Raw genomic sequence first — 16,640 nt, forward strand, 5'->3', positions numbered from 1 at the left:
TGTATTCTATGATGTCCATTTCCTTCAGAAGTTATTGTTAGAGCCAGCACTAACTAGATTCCTTCTTGGCTCATGCCGTTCTAAATGCCTAAAGAATAGTTTTGTTTTGTGCTCAGCACGCCTAGCACTAACATCATCATCCAGGCAACTTTAAGTTCAGAAAAGGGTGAAGTAGCACAGAGAGAATATAACTTCAATTATTGCATTTTTTTTATACCTTCTGGGTGCATTGTGCAAAGGGAGACAACTGAAAGACATGGAAAACAATTAGCAAAATAATGAGAAGTCGTCAAAAGATGTTCACAGTCACAGCAGGTCAGGCAACCGGCCAAGCAGCAAAATTACATTGAAATGAACTTCAGTTACAACAGAATACTTTGGATGATAAGTCCCGATCCGCCAGAAGTGAGACCCAAAGAGAATTTGTCCGTGAAATGACCTTCAAAGGCAGGGTACAGAAGTACATCACGATGCAATACAACAATCTGTTGACTTCATTTTATTGGATTATTCTTAAGTTACTTTTAATAGCTAGTACCATGCTCGCTCACCAGTTGGTTAATCAGCGATAACACTTATAATAGATGGGTTAGAAAGTCAGCAAAGAGTATAATAGAAACACACTAGAAAGTCAGATCATGACATAGCCAATGACAGCATGCGATCTGCAACTCCGACAACGGTTGAGCGCACCTTAGAGAATCTCAAATCCGAGTCCGGTTCAATGTGATTTTGCTATATAAAAGCACAGATGACTGCTAGCAAAGCCGCCTGCAAGGTTAGTTCATTCGCAATGCGCGAGGTGTATCTGGGCCGGAACATGCTATATAATCCCACTAAGCGGGCCTCGGCCCACGACATGCTGGTTTACAAATTCATCCAACACCCGAATCTATTGGAATTTTTTAAAAAAAGAGTTAAAAAATTAAATTCAAAAAGGTGCCGTTTTGGAAATTTTCGAAAAATGGGTGCCTCCCGCCCGATCAACGGGCGGGAGGCGTGGGGCCGGAGACCTCCCGCCCATCCAACGGGCGGGAGGTTCCAAAATTTTTCCCAGTCCTCTCCCGAGAGCCTCTTCGCGAATAAAAAACTTTTCTTATTCGTGAAAAGGCCCCTAAGACATCCCACCAGCCCAACGGATGGGAGGTTCCCATTCTTTCTTATTCTTTATTCGAATTTATATTTTACAAACTATTTAAAATTTATACTTTTTCAAATACAAGATTTATTCGCCATACTCTTTTGTATACATATAAAATTTTAATTCAATTTTACGAAGAAGATTACTGTATCTAAAACTCGTATGAAGATGGTTAAACGATAACGTTTTACAACGTAGAATCCAAATATTACGATAGTACGATACATCAACCCATTAAAAATAAAATAGTATCATACAAAAAACAATTTAAATATATAGAGTCCACCGAATCAGGAGTACCTGCTCCGCCTGTCCCGGTCCTCGCGCTCTCTTGGTCTTCCCCCCTAATCCTAGGCCGTCGGCATATGTGCCCCTCCGAGTACGTGAGTGCATCTGGAGCACGGTGAGGACGAGGCGGAGGAGGCGCCGGCGTGAACGGGTCATCCTGGGACCGTGGAGCTGGAGCGTCATACGTCTGGGAGGGACCAATGATGTCAGGTCCGGCGTCGCCACCCTCCAACTCCGACAAACTGATGGAGCCGCCGTCCCAGCCGTCCCAGTCCGGCACACCGAACAGACCACCGTGTGTAGGAGCTCCCTCGACCAAGCATGCTGAATATAGCCCTAAGAATACGGAGCAGCTGGCGTCGAACCCGACGGGAGGGACGTTCCTGGAGCATAGGCGCCAAACGTCTGAGGCTCCATTCTTGCAGGAGGAGGCCCCATTGCCGTCTAGTGCATGACTATAAAACAAACGAAATTAGTCGTGTAAATCAAAGTTGATTGAAAATGGCAATTATAAAGGACTTACAGCTCGAACTGTCGGCAGTACCGCTGGACGCTGCGTGCGGTGCTGCAGAGGTCAACGGGCCAGCTGTGTACACGTGGGCGGACGCATGAGATGAACTGGAGGCCCCCACGTCGTCTCTGCTGCAACACGTCAGTGCAAGTAACGCTCGCGTCAAGTTGTCATGAATCCGACGAAAACTCTCTTTGTACTGTGCGTCCGGTACACGTACTCCATGTTCAAACAACGTGATCTGAGATGCAACTTCGACCTCCACGCAGTTGATGAGATCGATCTGCATGAGTAATGAGAAGCAGAGTAATATTGTTATCTATTTTTTAAAAAAAGATTTAATAATTGAAGTTGCGAAAGACGTACGGCGCCACGCTGCGCCTGATCACGGTACAAGGGATACGTGTCCGAGATGGTCGACGGGTGCTGATGCTCCGCGTCATCAATACATGAAAGAGTGACGTACGGACGCGTGCGAGTGAGGTATCAGTAGAGGTATGCGTCGTAAGACGCCTCTGTGTGTGGCTGCGGCTCGTCCCACACATCGTCAGGTGCGTCTAGCTACCCTCCTACGTACTTCTGCAGCTTGACAACCCAGTTGACTTCGTTGGCATGATATCCCCTGCGCGAATATCTGTTGCAAACATTTGGAAGATAACATTATTTCATGATAACGATTATATAATTAATAGAAAATGAGTTATCACAAACTTACTCGTGTACGCTGCGGGGCACGGCCTGGAACGCTCGGGGTAGGAGAGGGAAGTGCTATTGTCGCCCGAACTGCCTCATCACTCGCTCGACGCAGTACGGCTCCACGATAATATCGAACACTAGGTTCGCCTTTTGTGAGCCAGTACGCCTCGTCACGCGTGCAGAGGGAGGACAACCCGTGCGGCGCACGTGTGTGGACAGCCGCACTGGTGTACGGGGTCCAGATGACATCCTGTGGCCGCAACCGATCAAATTCGGACACGAACTGCGGGTATGCTTTTCGGACCTGCCGATGTGCCTAGCTCATCTGCAAAATTACACAACTACGTCGGTACTTTGCATATATAGAAATGTACAACAGTAAATTAAAAAGCTTACCCATCGATCGGTCCAAAGCGAACCCATCGTGGGGCTGTCCTCGTGCCACAGCCCATACATCTCGGATGGATAAGGCTCCTCGCTGATTAGGGGGCATGCTATGGCGAATCGCTCGTACGACCATAGCTGCAGTAGAAGTGGACAGCCTGTGATGACGGCGGTCCTCTCCGTCTTGAAACAGGCCTAGCAAAGGCCTCGGTACGTGGCGTCAAGGAGCTCTGGTATCTGCGCCATATCTGCATGAAAAATATAACTACACTAAGAAATATTTCTAAAAACAATTAAAAATACTAAAAACCATTCAAAATATAACTACCCTAACAAATATTTCTAAAAACTATTGAAAATACTAAAAACTATTCAAAATATAACTACCCTAAGAAATATTCCTAAAAACTATTGAAAATACTAAAAACTATTCAAAATATAACTACCCTAAGAAATAGTTCTAAAAACTATTCAAAATACTAAAATCTATTCAAAATATAACTACCCTAAGAAATATTTCTAAAAACTATTGAAAATACTAAAAACTATTCAAAATATAACTACCCTAAGAAATATTCCTAAAAACTATTCAAAATATAACTACCCTAAGAAATAGTTCTAAAAACCATTCAAAATACTAAAATCTATTCAAAATATAACTACCCTAAGAAATATTTCTAAAAATATTGAAAATATTAAAAACTATTCAAAATATAACTACCTTAGGAAATATTTCTAAAAACTATTGAAAATACTAAAAACTATTCAAAATATAACTACCCTAAGAAATATTTCTTAGATTATAGTTATTTTTAAGTAATTATACGACTGGAACGAGAATATACCTCCAAACCGACGTGTGAATAGGGCTTCGCCGCTTCCTCTCCTCTCTTCCTCTCCTCCCTTTCTTTTTTTCCTGATTTTTGCTGAATAATATGGGAATTTGGGAGTAGGTGGGGGCTTATATAGTCCCGTTGGGCGGGCGGGATGCCCCTCGGGGAACCTCCCGCCCGTTGGACGGGTGGGATGCCGCTGCGGCCGCGTCAGGGGCCTCTTCGCGAATAAAAAAAAATTCTTATTCGCGAAGAGGCTCTCGGAAGGGGTCTGGGAAAAATTTTGGAACCTCCCGCCCGTTGGATGGGCGGGAGGTCTCCGGCTCCACGCCTCCCGCCCGTTGATCGGGCGGGAGGCACCCATTTTTCAAAAATTTTCAAAACGGCACCCTTTTTCAAATTTAATTTTTTTAATCTTTTTTTAAAAAAATTCGAATCAATTGTAGGAGGGGGGGGCCTTTTATACAGAACTTTTATAGAGGTCTAAATGTGTGGCGATATCTTTCCGTCTTAAGTCCTTAAATTGTAGAGAAGAGAGTTGTAGACCTCGTTTAAGCTGTAGTTGTTTTTGAAAGTTATCCAAAAGGCTGTAAATGACCAACTTGTCGCGCCTGAACGTGGCCGGTGGGCGATTTTTCATCCTACGAAAGACACACCAAGTGGGCCGTGGGCTGATCGACAAATTACCAAGTGGGCCGTAGCAGTGACAGTATAGTAAGCTCAAGAACAACAATCCAAACAGAGGAGAATCGGCCAGTCTTTCACCATCATCATACAGGCGACTGGTGCACCAGCTCCGGTGATGAACCTGAGCCACTTTTGGTAAGACTTCTACTACTAGAAAAAAGGGCAGATTTGCCGATCCTACTGACGTGAACCCTGCCTAAAACATATCTTTTCCCGGTGACGGGTGACGCGTCGTCGATCGACACGGTAGCTGTTCATTCAAAGTACTGGCTGAATCATCCCGGAATCTGTAAACGCGTCGCCACGGTCTTTTCGTTCCGAGAAAAGATCTTCGCTCGCCGTCGCCGATGAAAAGTCCGTCCACGCAAACGCCGCCTTGCTTCTTCTGTCGCGCTCGCGTGGCGACTGCCAAATCTTGGACGATTCCCCGGGGCGCACCTCCTGTCCTCGCGCTGCCCTCGCCGCCGCGGCGGGCCCCGCCTGCTCCCCCCACCTTTCATCTCCGGCTCCGGGCACGGCGCCCAACCCTTTCCGTCATGACAGCTGGACCCCACTGCGACGTCGGCCCCGCTCGTCATACAGGAGTGGGAGGGAAGTTTGGCCCACCAAGGGGCCAGAGCAGCAGCAGATGAGGAGCAGATCCAGCGTCGTCGCGGGCAAAGCTGCCGAGGTGAGCTGAGCTGAGTTGAGGCGAGTAGCATCGCCCCACGCAAGGCAGGCACCCCCACCCTCTCGCAAGTCACGCACAGGAGGCGAGACGAGGGAGTCAGGGAGATACTTGTGTTCCTCCCAGGACCTAGGCCACCAACTCCCGGATTCTGCCAACTCCCGCCGCCCGCGCATCATTCCTTGCCAGCGGCCCACGCAAATCCCAAATCCCAAACCCCGCGCCGATGGCCACCGGCCCCCGGCTGCCCGGACCCAGCCGCCCGCCGCGCCGCTCTTATACGCCGCCCGGGCAGCCGCAGCGGCTCGCTGCTTAATCCGTTGCGTGCTTCTGGCTGATTCGCGTGCGCGCTGGGAGGGCAGTTCGGGAGTTGGCTGCCTGGCTGGCGGCGGGACTGGGTGTCTGGGCGGGAGTGGGGCTTCGGCGGCGCTGGGGGAAGGGTGGCGGAGATGCTGGGGTCCGGGCTGAATCTGGTGACCACGGTGATCGGCTTCGGGATGAGCGCCACCTTCATCGTCTTCGTCTGCGCGCGCCTCATCTGCGGCCGCACCGCGCGGGCCGACGCCGACGCGGCCGCGGCCGCCGCGGCGAGGGCGCTGGCACAGCCCCCCGCGCCCTTCGACTTCGACATCGAGTTCCGCAACGTCGCGGATCTCGACCGCACGGTGAGCGCTCATCTGCTAACTCCTCCTAGCGTGCGAAGCGTCATGCTCGTCGAGCACAGAAGCGCACCTTGAGCTGCGTGGTGATCCCAAGTCATGCCCGGGGCCAGTTCAGGGAAATGTTCCGCTGATTAATTCTGTTTTACACGGAACACAGCTCAACCTTTTCAGTCACATTGCTGTGTTGTTATAGCAGTCATGTTTGTATGGGCCATAAAGTAAAGGTGGTTCGGCAAATTTTTGGACCCAACTAGCGGCAAAAAGTTAGAGGCCACCACCCACCCACGACTGAACAAAGGGAACTAACACGGCAGTCGGCAGGAACGTAGGGAGGAACTAGCCAAACTGCCGGCTCACTAATAACTGAAGATCGTCAAATGAGATGCCACTTCTATTTGGTGCTAGGCCATGTTTCATTTATTGCTAAGCATTGACCTCAATTATCTCATACTGCATCCGTGCACCGGTCCTTCTATTCTCAACAAACTCTCAGTGAAGTTGCAACTTCATTGACATGACAAAACATGTCATAGAATTCCAATTCTTGCAGAATAAACACACTCCGTCTAGGCCAAATAATTCGGCCTAAGATTGTCCTGTGATGATTGAATTAGCCATAGTAATACAAAATTAGCTACCATTATACTCGTGATGTTCATATAGTGTTGAAAACATGCACATCAGACTGTAATGTGGCTATCATGGGCGACTTGGTTAGTTATTCTTATTTGAATTACTGACAGTATTTTCACCCTGAAAATTGAGGTGTCATATATGGGTCTTTTATTCTGATTTGTCTGAACCATGGATGATATTATTAAGCATATTATTAATGTTTGTTGTGCCAATCAGTAAGTTGGTAGGCATGTGTATCATCTGTCTCAATTGTGAATGTGTTGTATATAAAAGTGTCTTTTCAGTATCAATTGTGAAAAGGGCCATATTCTGCTTGCATGTATCCTATCAGACCTTTACAACTATCCTAACTTTCCAGTTGTAACTGAAAGTGAACAAATGCAAAGGATTTGTCTTTTGCAAAGCTAAGCATGCACATTATTTTCTATGTACCTATTTCAAAATATTTCTAAGTATTATATGCTTTCTTTCATTTCCATAATTATGGTTTTGCACAGTCAAATTGCACGTTATTTATGCTTCCTTGTTTGCGACCAAAATACTGATAAAAAAATCTTCATTCAAAGTTATGTATGACTGAGGAATGTACTTTAATTGATGGATGAGCTGGAGTACTATGTCCAGTATACCATTTACCTGAAAGTTGGACATAAGTAGATAACTCTTCCAACTCTCAGCTATGAGGATTGAAATCATGCTAAGATGCTCCTGATATTACTTGGGCATTTGTTGCACGCACTTGGATTAGGTTCTTCTTACTTGGCTTGCTTCATTGTTTCAAAACAATGCTTGAGATGACTAAGCAATTACGGGGTTTACATTAATAAATGGACAATTATTGTATGCATTATGTTTCTGCTTCGTGATCCTCTGAGTCAATTTACTTACAGCTGTCCAGAGCAGGCTTTGTCTTAAAAAAAATGACACCGTTCCTTTTGTTTGTTCAATAGATTGAGCATTCCCGCAGTGGGTTGGATTCTTTTGCTGTTGCTGCGATTCCTACAATGAGTTATAGTTCTGAGGCCTTCCATTCAAAAGATGATGCCCAGTAAGTAAACCATGCATAATCTAGTGTTAATTTACTTCCATGTTTGCAAATGTCCCGCCACTCCTTCAACCAAATTGTTTATTCTCGGAGGGATTACTTGTACAGTTCCCTTTTATATGATTGTCTATGAAATTTAATGCAAGGAACATGCCGCACACCAGTTATTGCTCACATGATATCAATGTGTATACCAATAGAGTAAAATGGTGATAACTTGATCTTCAAAGCCTCCAGAATTTTTAGTCTTCTTTGTTTGGCAATTTATAATTTCTGAAGCATAGCTGCAGTGGTTTGTCAATCTGAACTGAAAGATGCTATAACTGACTGAAGCACTTAAATCGACAAGATTTTTAGTTCGATACATAAATAATCTAATGTAGAACTATCAACCGTATTGTCTAGACAAGAAATAGAGCTACCCTTTATCTGTATTTTCTATCTTGTAACTGTCGGAAGGTAATGGGCAGGTTGATAATTGAGCCCTGACATGACATTTGATACTGACTATGCATGGCATATAAGTAATTAACTGCATAGCTGTGGTTAAAAATAATTATCTTGATTATTTACATTTATAGGTACTGCCTTTTGCTTATGTGACAGGATTTTGTGTACCTGTCGAGCAAGACATTTATTTATGACTTATATTCATCAAATAGTTGAGACTAGCATTTTCTGTTTAGGTGAACAGCCCATAACTAGCATAGACAGTTCTTGTCTGATATATGTTGCTTCATGGCAAGTGGCTAGTTCTTGCCCAGCAGATATTGTTTGTGTGCAGTTTTCTTCTCTTATTAAAAAACCAAATATCTAAAATGAGACATGGCTTATTATACTAGTTATATTCTGTTTGATAGTTCAGGAAGTTAAAAGAGAAATATTCTGATAGAATTAAATTTCTACTTGATGAGTGTTGGTGACTATTATGGGAAATGGGCAATTGCATAGATACCTCTATGTGGTATTTTTCTAAATCAAAAGAAAATGACGTTTTTTCTTTGGCAGGTGCTCGATATGTTTAGGTGAATACAAAGACAAAGAGATACTTCGTGTAATGCCCACATGCCGACATAACTTCCATCTCGAATGTATAGATGTATGGTTACAGAAACAAACGACTTGCCCAATATGCCGGATCTCGTTGAGGGACCAATCAGGTACAAAATCTACTGCATCTCCTCTCCGTGGCCTCCCTCAACTACTGGGACACCCGGAGAGCTCTGCCAATAGATCACCTCATTGGATACTTCCAATTCATCGCGATCGTACCGGTGGTAGACAAAACAGCCCAACCTCACAAGAGTCATTAGAGGTGATAATCGAAATCCAGCCACAAAGACATTGAGGGCACTGACATACAGGGTGGAGATCAAGAGAAAATTGGTGAAGCTAAACTGTTGCTGTCGAGCATCAAAAGGTTCTGCCGTTGCAGAACCCGTGCTCGGCCTGTTCGTTCCGCGGAACAGTAGGTTGGGTACAGAATGAGAGCGCATTCATTTGTTTGGCCTGGTGTCTAGGCATTCTTTGTACATCTCGAGCTGTAGGTTAGCGACTTGTCTTCGGCCACGGCTGCGCGTGGTTCTTTTAATCTTTTCTTATTTTTTGATGTGTCGTTGTATGTTGTAAAGAAATGGTATACTGAATACTGATCAGATTCGGAGCTGCGAAAATATTTGCAGCGGCTCCGCCCGTCAATAAATTGCAAATGCTCAAGGGAGCATTGGCCCTTGAACCTGCCGTGTCTCCTTGTATTTCCCAGCTCCGATTACTACAGAGAAAGATAAATGTATCCACTGCTCTTTCTTGGCCCTGATGGTTTGCAGCTTCTCGTTCACTATCAGTGCGTGATTTAAAAATTCCCTCCTGTGTTGACTACGCGCTGTTCCCTCCTTTTGTCCTTTTTCCAGGCTGTTACTCCTGTACCAGCAGCGGTGACGTTTCATCAGCGACCGGGACACAATGCGTTGCTCACTCGTTCCCTCCTGTTTTCGTACTGTGAGCGGCTGTGAGGACACATCACGTCATCACCGTCCACGAACGGTTGGTGCGACACCTCAATGTCGCGGGGACACAGCCCCGGCTCAGCCTGGCAGCGATGCAGCGCTCGGTGTAACCGTGTTACTAAAGGGAACTTTGACAGATCCCAGGCCGCGGGTCACTGTGAAAAAGGGTAAAGCAGCGTCCGTGTGGGCTGCACAAGTCGCGAGCGAGGAGCGGCGGCGCGCGGTGTATGTGCGCGTCCGTCAGATCAGTCGGCGTCCCGCGGCAGCCTGCAGCCTGCATCCTGCCGCGGGCCTCGGCCGAGCGAGCAGCTGGAGCCTGGAGGGCGTGCTGCCCCGGCGTGCGCGGGTGGAGGGAGGCATGGAGCTATCGGCGCATCACCTCGCACAGGCCGCGCGGCTCGCGATCCCGTGTGCGCCCTCCAGCCTTCCACGCGGCTTGCTGCGTGCGACGAAAGGGAGCTTCCGACTTGAGCCTCCGGTATGCCGGCTGGATGCCATCGCGCTCGCGCCGGCGTGCTCCCCGCCGGTTCCCTTGACGGTCGTGCTGCTCATACTGTCATACATGTGGTCGAGCTAATTGGGCTCAGGATTCAGGAACGGGACTGTGAAGTGACCGGAGAGATACGGGGCAGGCAGGCCACCGGTCACGATTAACGAACCACCACCTTTCCACACGGAGAGGTCTTGTGCACCGGTGAATAAACACTGACCAGTGACCAAGATTCAGAATCACGTACGAGTTCCAATAAAATACCAGGCGAGATTCTTATACGAATCCCTCTCAAATTCCACCAAAACTATTTCGAGACGCGGATTTCCTCTAACCGGAAACTCGATTACGCCGGGATGACGGGCTGAAGGCTAGCTGTTTCCTCCGCGGCGGCGACGGTGACCTGATCTCACAGATTCGACAGGCGACGCGCGACGGACCCGACTTTCCGGCCACAACTCACGTCCCGGCAGCGGCTACCGGGCCGGCTGGCCCATCGAGGCCCAGTGCGCACCACGCTCGAATTTTAAATTTTACCTTTTTTGCGCAGCGCTGCCGTGTACATACCATGGATGATGACGACGATGATGGAGCGGATAAGAAAAAGGCGCGGTTTGCTGTTTTGCGCGAGCCCGCGGAGGCGACGACGTGGACGCTCCGTGGCTGCTCGCTTTTAAAGGCGCCGGTACGTGCTGGGGTTCTGTACACGTCGCGTCGGCCTGAAATTTCCCGAGATCGCCAACTATTTAATCCGCGCGTATAGTGCCCCCTGTTCCGTCAATCACTTGACCGGATCCGTCGCAGCGGATCGAGCCGAATCATTGCGTGCCTGGCCCTTTGCATCTGCCTAGCATGTTACCGGTATAGTAGCAAGGTCTGCTGATCTGGGTTGGTTTTACTTAGCTTTGTAAATATGTCGTACAAGAGTATCCAGCTATTTGCTCCTTCCATCCTACGCTATTTTTTACTTAAGTCTCGTAACGTAAGACCCGCTCTCTCTACACGCACGTACATCGATGCAGTAATACTATATTGATATTGATAGAGAGAATTAAATATATTTCTTAATCTTTAAGGTAAAGTAAAGGTGGTTACGTCTTATATATACCGGGACGAAGAGCAGGTACCATCACCGTCAGTGCAATCGCACCCCTACATCATAAAAAGGGGCCTATGTGTCGTAGCATCAGCCGTCCTACTTCTTGCGGCTTACAGAATCTCCTCCCTACTGGAACGTGCTTAAGATGCCTGTCCGGGACATGAGCAGTAGCTTTCGGATGGCAATCAAGGGCATAAATCGGCGCTTTTAATTCCCTTCCTCTGCTGACGCGCTGATGAATCCCCAAACGACAACTCTGACGCACCTTGCGCCGTACTATTGCCAACGTGGTCAAAGCCAAGGCGTCCGGACATGCTCCGCCAGTGCAACGCGGCTGGTACGCACGCTACGTTAGCGTGGACTCCGCGGCGGATCGGAGCGGAGATTTGTTGTGAGAAGGGAGGGGGCAAAAAAAAAAAGGATCGGAGCGCTCGGTCTCGCGTGACACCCGCGGACCCGCCGCTGCCACTGCCCTGGCCAAGTGGACTCGGAGCCGGGCGGCCAAAAAAGGTCGCCGGGGGAGGCATGGGGCCGCGACAAGCCGCACCGGCCCGCGCCGCGCCGCGCGCCGGGCGACCACTTGCATGCCGGCGGGTGGCGCGATCCGAGCGAACGCGTGCTGCGTTTTCTTCGTACCAAAGGAAAAACTCATCTGATTCCCACCGGGCGCGCGAGTCCACGGCTGCGATCCGATCCCCGTGTGCATGCATGGGTCCCGATCGTCGGGCCACTACCGGAGTGCGCGTCGTACAGTACGTGTGCTCGAGTTGGGGTGTACGTGGGAACCGAACGCGCGGCTCAGGAGTATTGGCTCGCCCTGAAAAGCTCCTGCAGGTCGGCGCATGTACTCGTGTGCGGAAGGCCAAACAAAAGTCAAAGATACTACTTTGTTCAGCCAAAGAATGAACCATTTATTATTTCGAAAAAAGGTACCGTTTTCCGTTTGGGGAGAACATTTTTAAATACCCAAACCCGATACAAAGCATTAACTAATAATGTACAAAGTTTAAAGCTAGGCAGATCTTATTATTAGTCAATTTTAGATATAGCAGTTGGATATATAAAAGCAGTGTAGTGGTTGGCAAAAGCGAGTGATGTCTCATTGAGTTTATGCACCATAACACCAGCTAATTTAACTGAAAGTTTAAGCTGGTAGGGAGAAAGTTAGGTAAGACGCTCGTACTTCAACACTTTCTCTCATGTGGGGACTCGTTTAGATCTCAAACATGGATTAGGAGGGACAACGGTAGTTTAAAAATTATGCTTATTATTAGCCAGCTTAGCCTGGAAGGCAGAAGCTTAAGTATAATGGGAAAGATGAAAAATGCATTTATTCTTCAACATCATTCACCAATTCAAACCGGAAAGATTGCACACATCCTTGCTTTGAGGGAGTGACCTGATCATAATATGTTTCCTACTTCGCTCCTTTCATAACTACTCATTCAGAACTATTTATGCTTGCTCATTCCCCAACACTTCTTTTTTACCAAACACTGTACAAACGCAGACCGTCGCTTATAATTTATAAAAGAAACTATCATCGTCTGAGTTATGAAAACCTAGGTATTATGGATTATATAGCGAAAAAGCATATGACCACATCGCTTGCGCTTAAGACAACACAAAAAATTGTACGATACTCCATACATGCATGGTTTTATCCGCACGTCTGCGTAGTTCCCCCACAGGTTTAAAAATGGTATGTACGGAACAAAACCGCTAACTTACAGTCAATCAAATGATCCAATTCGCTTGACGGCGTAGCTTCATGCGTATCCTATTCTTATATGTTTTTCCCCCGTTGAGCACCAAACCCAGGCTCATGCATGCACCTGCTCCGATCCAACCGCAACAGCAGAGCGGCAGATATTTGTCAAAGCCCCTGTCTGAAATTAACAGGGCGCCGCTATTGGCGCTATCCCGAAACGCGCGCATTAGCAGAGGCAGCTGCGTGCTCGGAGCTTCCTCGTCCAACCATCCACAGCTGCGTCCTGCGTGCGACCACGACAGGAGCCTCCGCCTCCGGGGAAGGAACGGAGCGGAGACAGATGGCCGCCGCGGGAAAGGAGGCGGCACCGCCTGGCAGCCCCGCCGCCCAGCACCCGTCAGCCCGTCAGCCACAGAACCTGCCCCCACGTCCGGCCCGCGTATCTCGCGTCACCCACACCGCGCGCGACGAGGCCCCCCCGCCCAACCCAAACCCAAACGGAGAAAGAATTAGCACCAATCACCTGTCCGCGGGGGGCCTAATGACAGGGCTCAGCCCCGGGTAAAGGCTACCACCACGCCATTAGAAAGGCGGAGAGCGACGGCGCCCCTCTCGCTGTCGCGCCGGGGAAGATGAGACGAAGCAGAGCTAAGCGAAGCTATAAGCAGCGGTTTTGTTATCCGGCTAGCTTGCTTAAGTTAGGTGGGCTGCTGTCTCGTGCGCTTTGCTTCCCAGGCACCAGCTCAGCGCACGACATGCATCCCCCGCTCGAATTACGCGTCTGCCGCCGCCTCGCCGTCGCGCGCCTCCCTCTCCCTCTGTGCTGCGCTGCTCGCTCCCGATCTTTTTCACCATGGCGGCCCGCACGCTTCGTTCCCGCTTCTTTACCAACCCTTATATACCCGCCTCGCCCCCCTCGTCCACCTCGTGACACCTATAGCTCGCTCGCTCTCCTCGCCGGCACAGGCTACAGGCGGGCGCGCGCGCACACAAATCGAGACGCTTCGGTTGCTTGCCTGGGGAAGGGGGGCATACACCTGCGTGCACCATAGATAGGTAGGTGCATAGGTGCACTGCAGCTGCCGAATTTGGGCACATGTCAGTAGGTGCCCAGATAGATGGTCGTGCCCTAAGGGTTCATGGCTGAGCAGCAGCCGACGGCTGCGTCGTCGACATCGCCGCCGCCGACCCACCATTCTCCTTCCCCGGTGGTGCAAGTGCAAGCGGGCCACCAGGCTTCGGGTTCGGGTCCGGCCTCGCCTCATTCTCCTTCTCCGGTGGTGCAGGGCGACGGGGCGGCGGAGGCGGCGGGGGTGGTAGTCGCCACGGCGCCGGGGATGGCCGCCGCGACGAGCTCGGGGGAGCCGTCGCCGCGGTCGTCCGGGAAGCACGCGTTCTACCGCGGCATCCGGTGCCGGAGCGGCAAATGGGTGTCGGAGATCCGGGAGCCCCGCAAGGCGCGCCGCATATGGCTCGGCACGTACCCGACGGCCGAGATGGCCGCGGCCGCCTACGACGTCGCGGCGCGCGCGCTGCGTGGGGCCGACGCCGTGCTCAACTTCCCCGCCGCGATCGCCTCGCGCCAGGCCCCAGCCTCCGCGTCCCCCGCGGACATACGCGCCGCGGCGGCGGCAGCCGCGGCCGCCGCGCAGCTGGAGCACCCGCCGCAGGGTGGCGAGGCTGCCGCCACCACCGCCGATCCCCCCGCTGCCGCGCAGGACCGGCACCAGCACCACGGCACGGGCAGCGCTGCCGCCGACGCCGCGGGATACGCCCCGCAGCAGGGAATCGGCAGCGACGAGTTCATGGACGAAGAGGCCATCTTCGAGATGCCGCAGCTCCTGCGGAACATGGCGGCGGGGATGATGATGAGCCCGCCGAGGCTGAGCCCCGACACCTCCGACGAGTCGCCGGACCCGTCGGAGGCCGGGGAGAGCCTCTGGAGCTACCATGACCCCTAGATTGCATTGCTCGATTGCACGCGCCTAGGCCATGGCCTAGTGTGGTAATAGTACAAAACTATAGTGAACCACTAGTGCAGCCGGTAGCGAACCAGAATTGATTATGGCAACTACAGGAGCAGGAGGTACATACACCGGACCCCGGCCGTGCATCGCAGCAGCGTCCTCTATCCGGTAATAGAAGTGTATGCCATAAGCGTAGTGTGACATGCTCGCTAGTAAGAGTACTAGTTACCAGAGAGCATCCATTTCAAGCAGTGCTACTACTACCCTTTTCAAATTTTATAATTTTCCATTTCTCTCATTCACAGTATTCATCTCCTATTTTTATTTTGAAGTGATTCGAAATGATTGAGCAAAGCCCAATTGTTGATGCGATTGGAGTGTTTCTAGTTTTGGTGTTTTGTTCCCCGGGACTTATTTTAAGCCCTGCCAAATTGAATATTTCAATGCTAATTAGAAAGAATAAATATAAGCTAATTATAAAACTAATTGAATAAGTCTAGGACTTATTCACGAGACGAATATATGAAGCCTAATTAATCCATGATTAGCACATGGTTACTGTAGCATCACATGGGCTAATCACGGAATAATTAGGTTTAATAGATTCATCTCGCGGGTAAGCCTATGGGTTTCGAAATTTATTTTATCATTATTTTATATTTAATACTCCTAATTAGCATCAAACATCCGATGCGACGGGGTTTAAAATAAACTCTGGGAACCAAACACCCCTGAGATCGAGATAGCACATGTTTTTGATGTGCCAAGTGGATCGTAGGGGCGACGCTACTACAATATATATATCGATATATGTGTGGGTGCCATTGGGTCTGAGGACAAAAAAATTATTTTGATATATGGTCCCATGGATAAGAAAATAGGTGTGCACATGCTCCACTTTCCTTTTTTAATTAGGTGTTAAAATTTTGGTGTTGTTTAGTATATGCATATTGGGGAAGTTGGCAGTTGAGATGATTAAAAGGGAAAGGAAAGTTAGGTGGCCAATCCCTCGGCTCTCGGTTTACCATATAAATTTAACAACCACATACATATGTAGTAGCTGGTAGTTTGTTGTTCAATTACTAAAGATGTGCAACTTTGCCTTTGTGTGTGCGTTTTTTTGGGGGTGGGGGTTACCAAAGGTAACTGCAAAATAGGGTCTAAATTTCAATATTTTGCGCTCTTGAATAATATTTCTGAAGACATTTTATAGCTTGCAGCCATTCTTCATTCCAGCATATATAGAATGTTTCCCTTCAAAAACATCAGCTTTTTATTACCTATAATATGTTTTCATAGAATTATTAATCATCAGTAACTGTTGAGATCAACGGTGTCACTATCATATGGATCTGTGGTCGGAAACACTGTTCCCTATGGTCGCTTTAATGCTTTCTTATATTGTTCTCCCAGTAGGCAAATGTCAGGCAGAACTAGCATATTGAAGATATCACAGGCTTATATATGCGAGTTCATAATATATATTATTCCAATCATATTGAAATTTTAAACAAAATGATTCCTTCATTAGTCCCCTCGATCTTCTGGGCTAAAAAGGGTGGTCACCTGATAATCTCTAACAATGTGGGGATGGTTTATGATTGGATGCCCGAATCATTTCTTCTTCTTCTTTTGTCAATATCTCGCTTACATGCATGAGCCAAGGTGCCTGGCATAATCACTGGATCTGAAGTGTCAGATTTGAAGCATATAGGAGTTAGTGAGATCTATACTCTTAGGCTCATTCCCTTGCATTGGTGTCTTTAGTTTGCACCCACAAGACTGGCCAAAGCTGCTCATCACGTCCATAAATCTAT

The 16,640-nt window shown here is 48.7% G+C and overlaps 2 protein-coding genes across 2 annotated transcripts; both read left to right on the forward strand.

The window, feature by feature from the left end:
* The first annotated feature begins 4,923 nt into the window (after positions 1-4,923).
* LOC112873917 (RING-H2 finger protein ATL72-like) lies at positions 4,924-9,287 on the forward strand. The gene is made up of 3 exons (XM_025937020.1): positions 4,924-5,872; positions 7,456-7,553; positions 8,559-9,287. The coding sequence occupies exons 1-3, from the start codon at positions 5,657-5,659 to the stop codon at positions 8,896-8,898; spliced, it is 654 nt and encodes a 217-aa protein (XP_025792805.1). The 5' UTR covers positions 4,924-5,656; the 3' UTR covers positions 8,899-9,287.
* Positions 9,288-13,580: 4,293 nt separating this feature from the next.
* Positions 13,581-15,190, forward strand: LOC112901653 (ethylene-responsive transcription factor ERF027-like). Its single transcript, XM_025970616.1, has one exon. The coding sequence runs from the start codon at positions 13,996-13,998 to the stop codon at positions 14,815-14,817; it is 822 nt and encodes a 273-aa protein (XP_025826401.1). The 5' UTR covers positions 13,581-13,995; the 3' UTR covers positions 14,818-15,190.
* The last annotated feature ends 1,450 nt before the right edge of the window (positions 15,191-16,640 follow it).

This window comes from Panicum hallii, chromosome 1, assembly GCF_002211085.1.
Source record: "Panicum hallii strain FIL2 chromosome 1, PHallii_v3.1, whole genome shotgun sequence".
NCBI lineage: Eukaryota > Viridiplantae > Streptophyta > Magnoliopsida > Poales > Poaceae > Panicum > Panicum hallii.

Bases quoted from the DNA above. Each gene is read 5' to 3' on its own strand.
- LOC112873917 (XM_025937020.1), top strand. From the start codon at position 5,657: ATGCTGGGGTCCGGGCTGAATCTGGTGACCACGGTGATCGGCTTCGGG. The intron at 5,873-7,455 runs GTGAGCGCTCAT...TTTGTTCAATAG, and splicing joins TCGCGGATCTCGACCGCACG to ATTGAGCATTCCCGCAGTGG. The intron at 7,554-8,558 runs GTAAGTAAACCA...TTTCTTTGGCAG, and splicing joins CATTCAAAAGATGATGCCCA to GTGCTCGATATGTTTAGGTG.
- LOC112901653 (XM_025970616.1), top strand. From the start codon at position 13,996: ATGGCTGAGCAGCAGCCGACGGCTGCGTCGTCGACATCGCCGCCGCCG.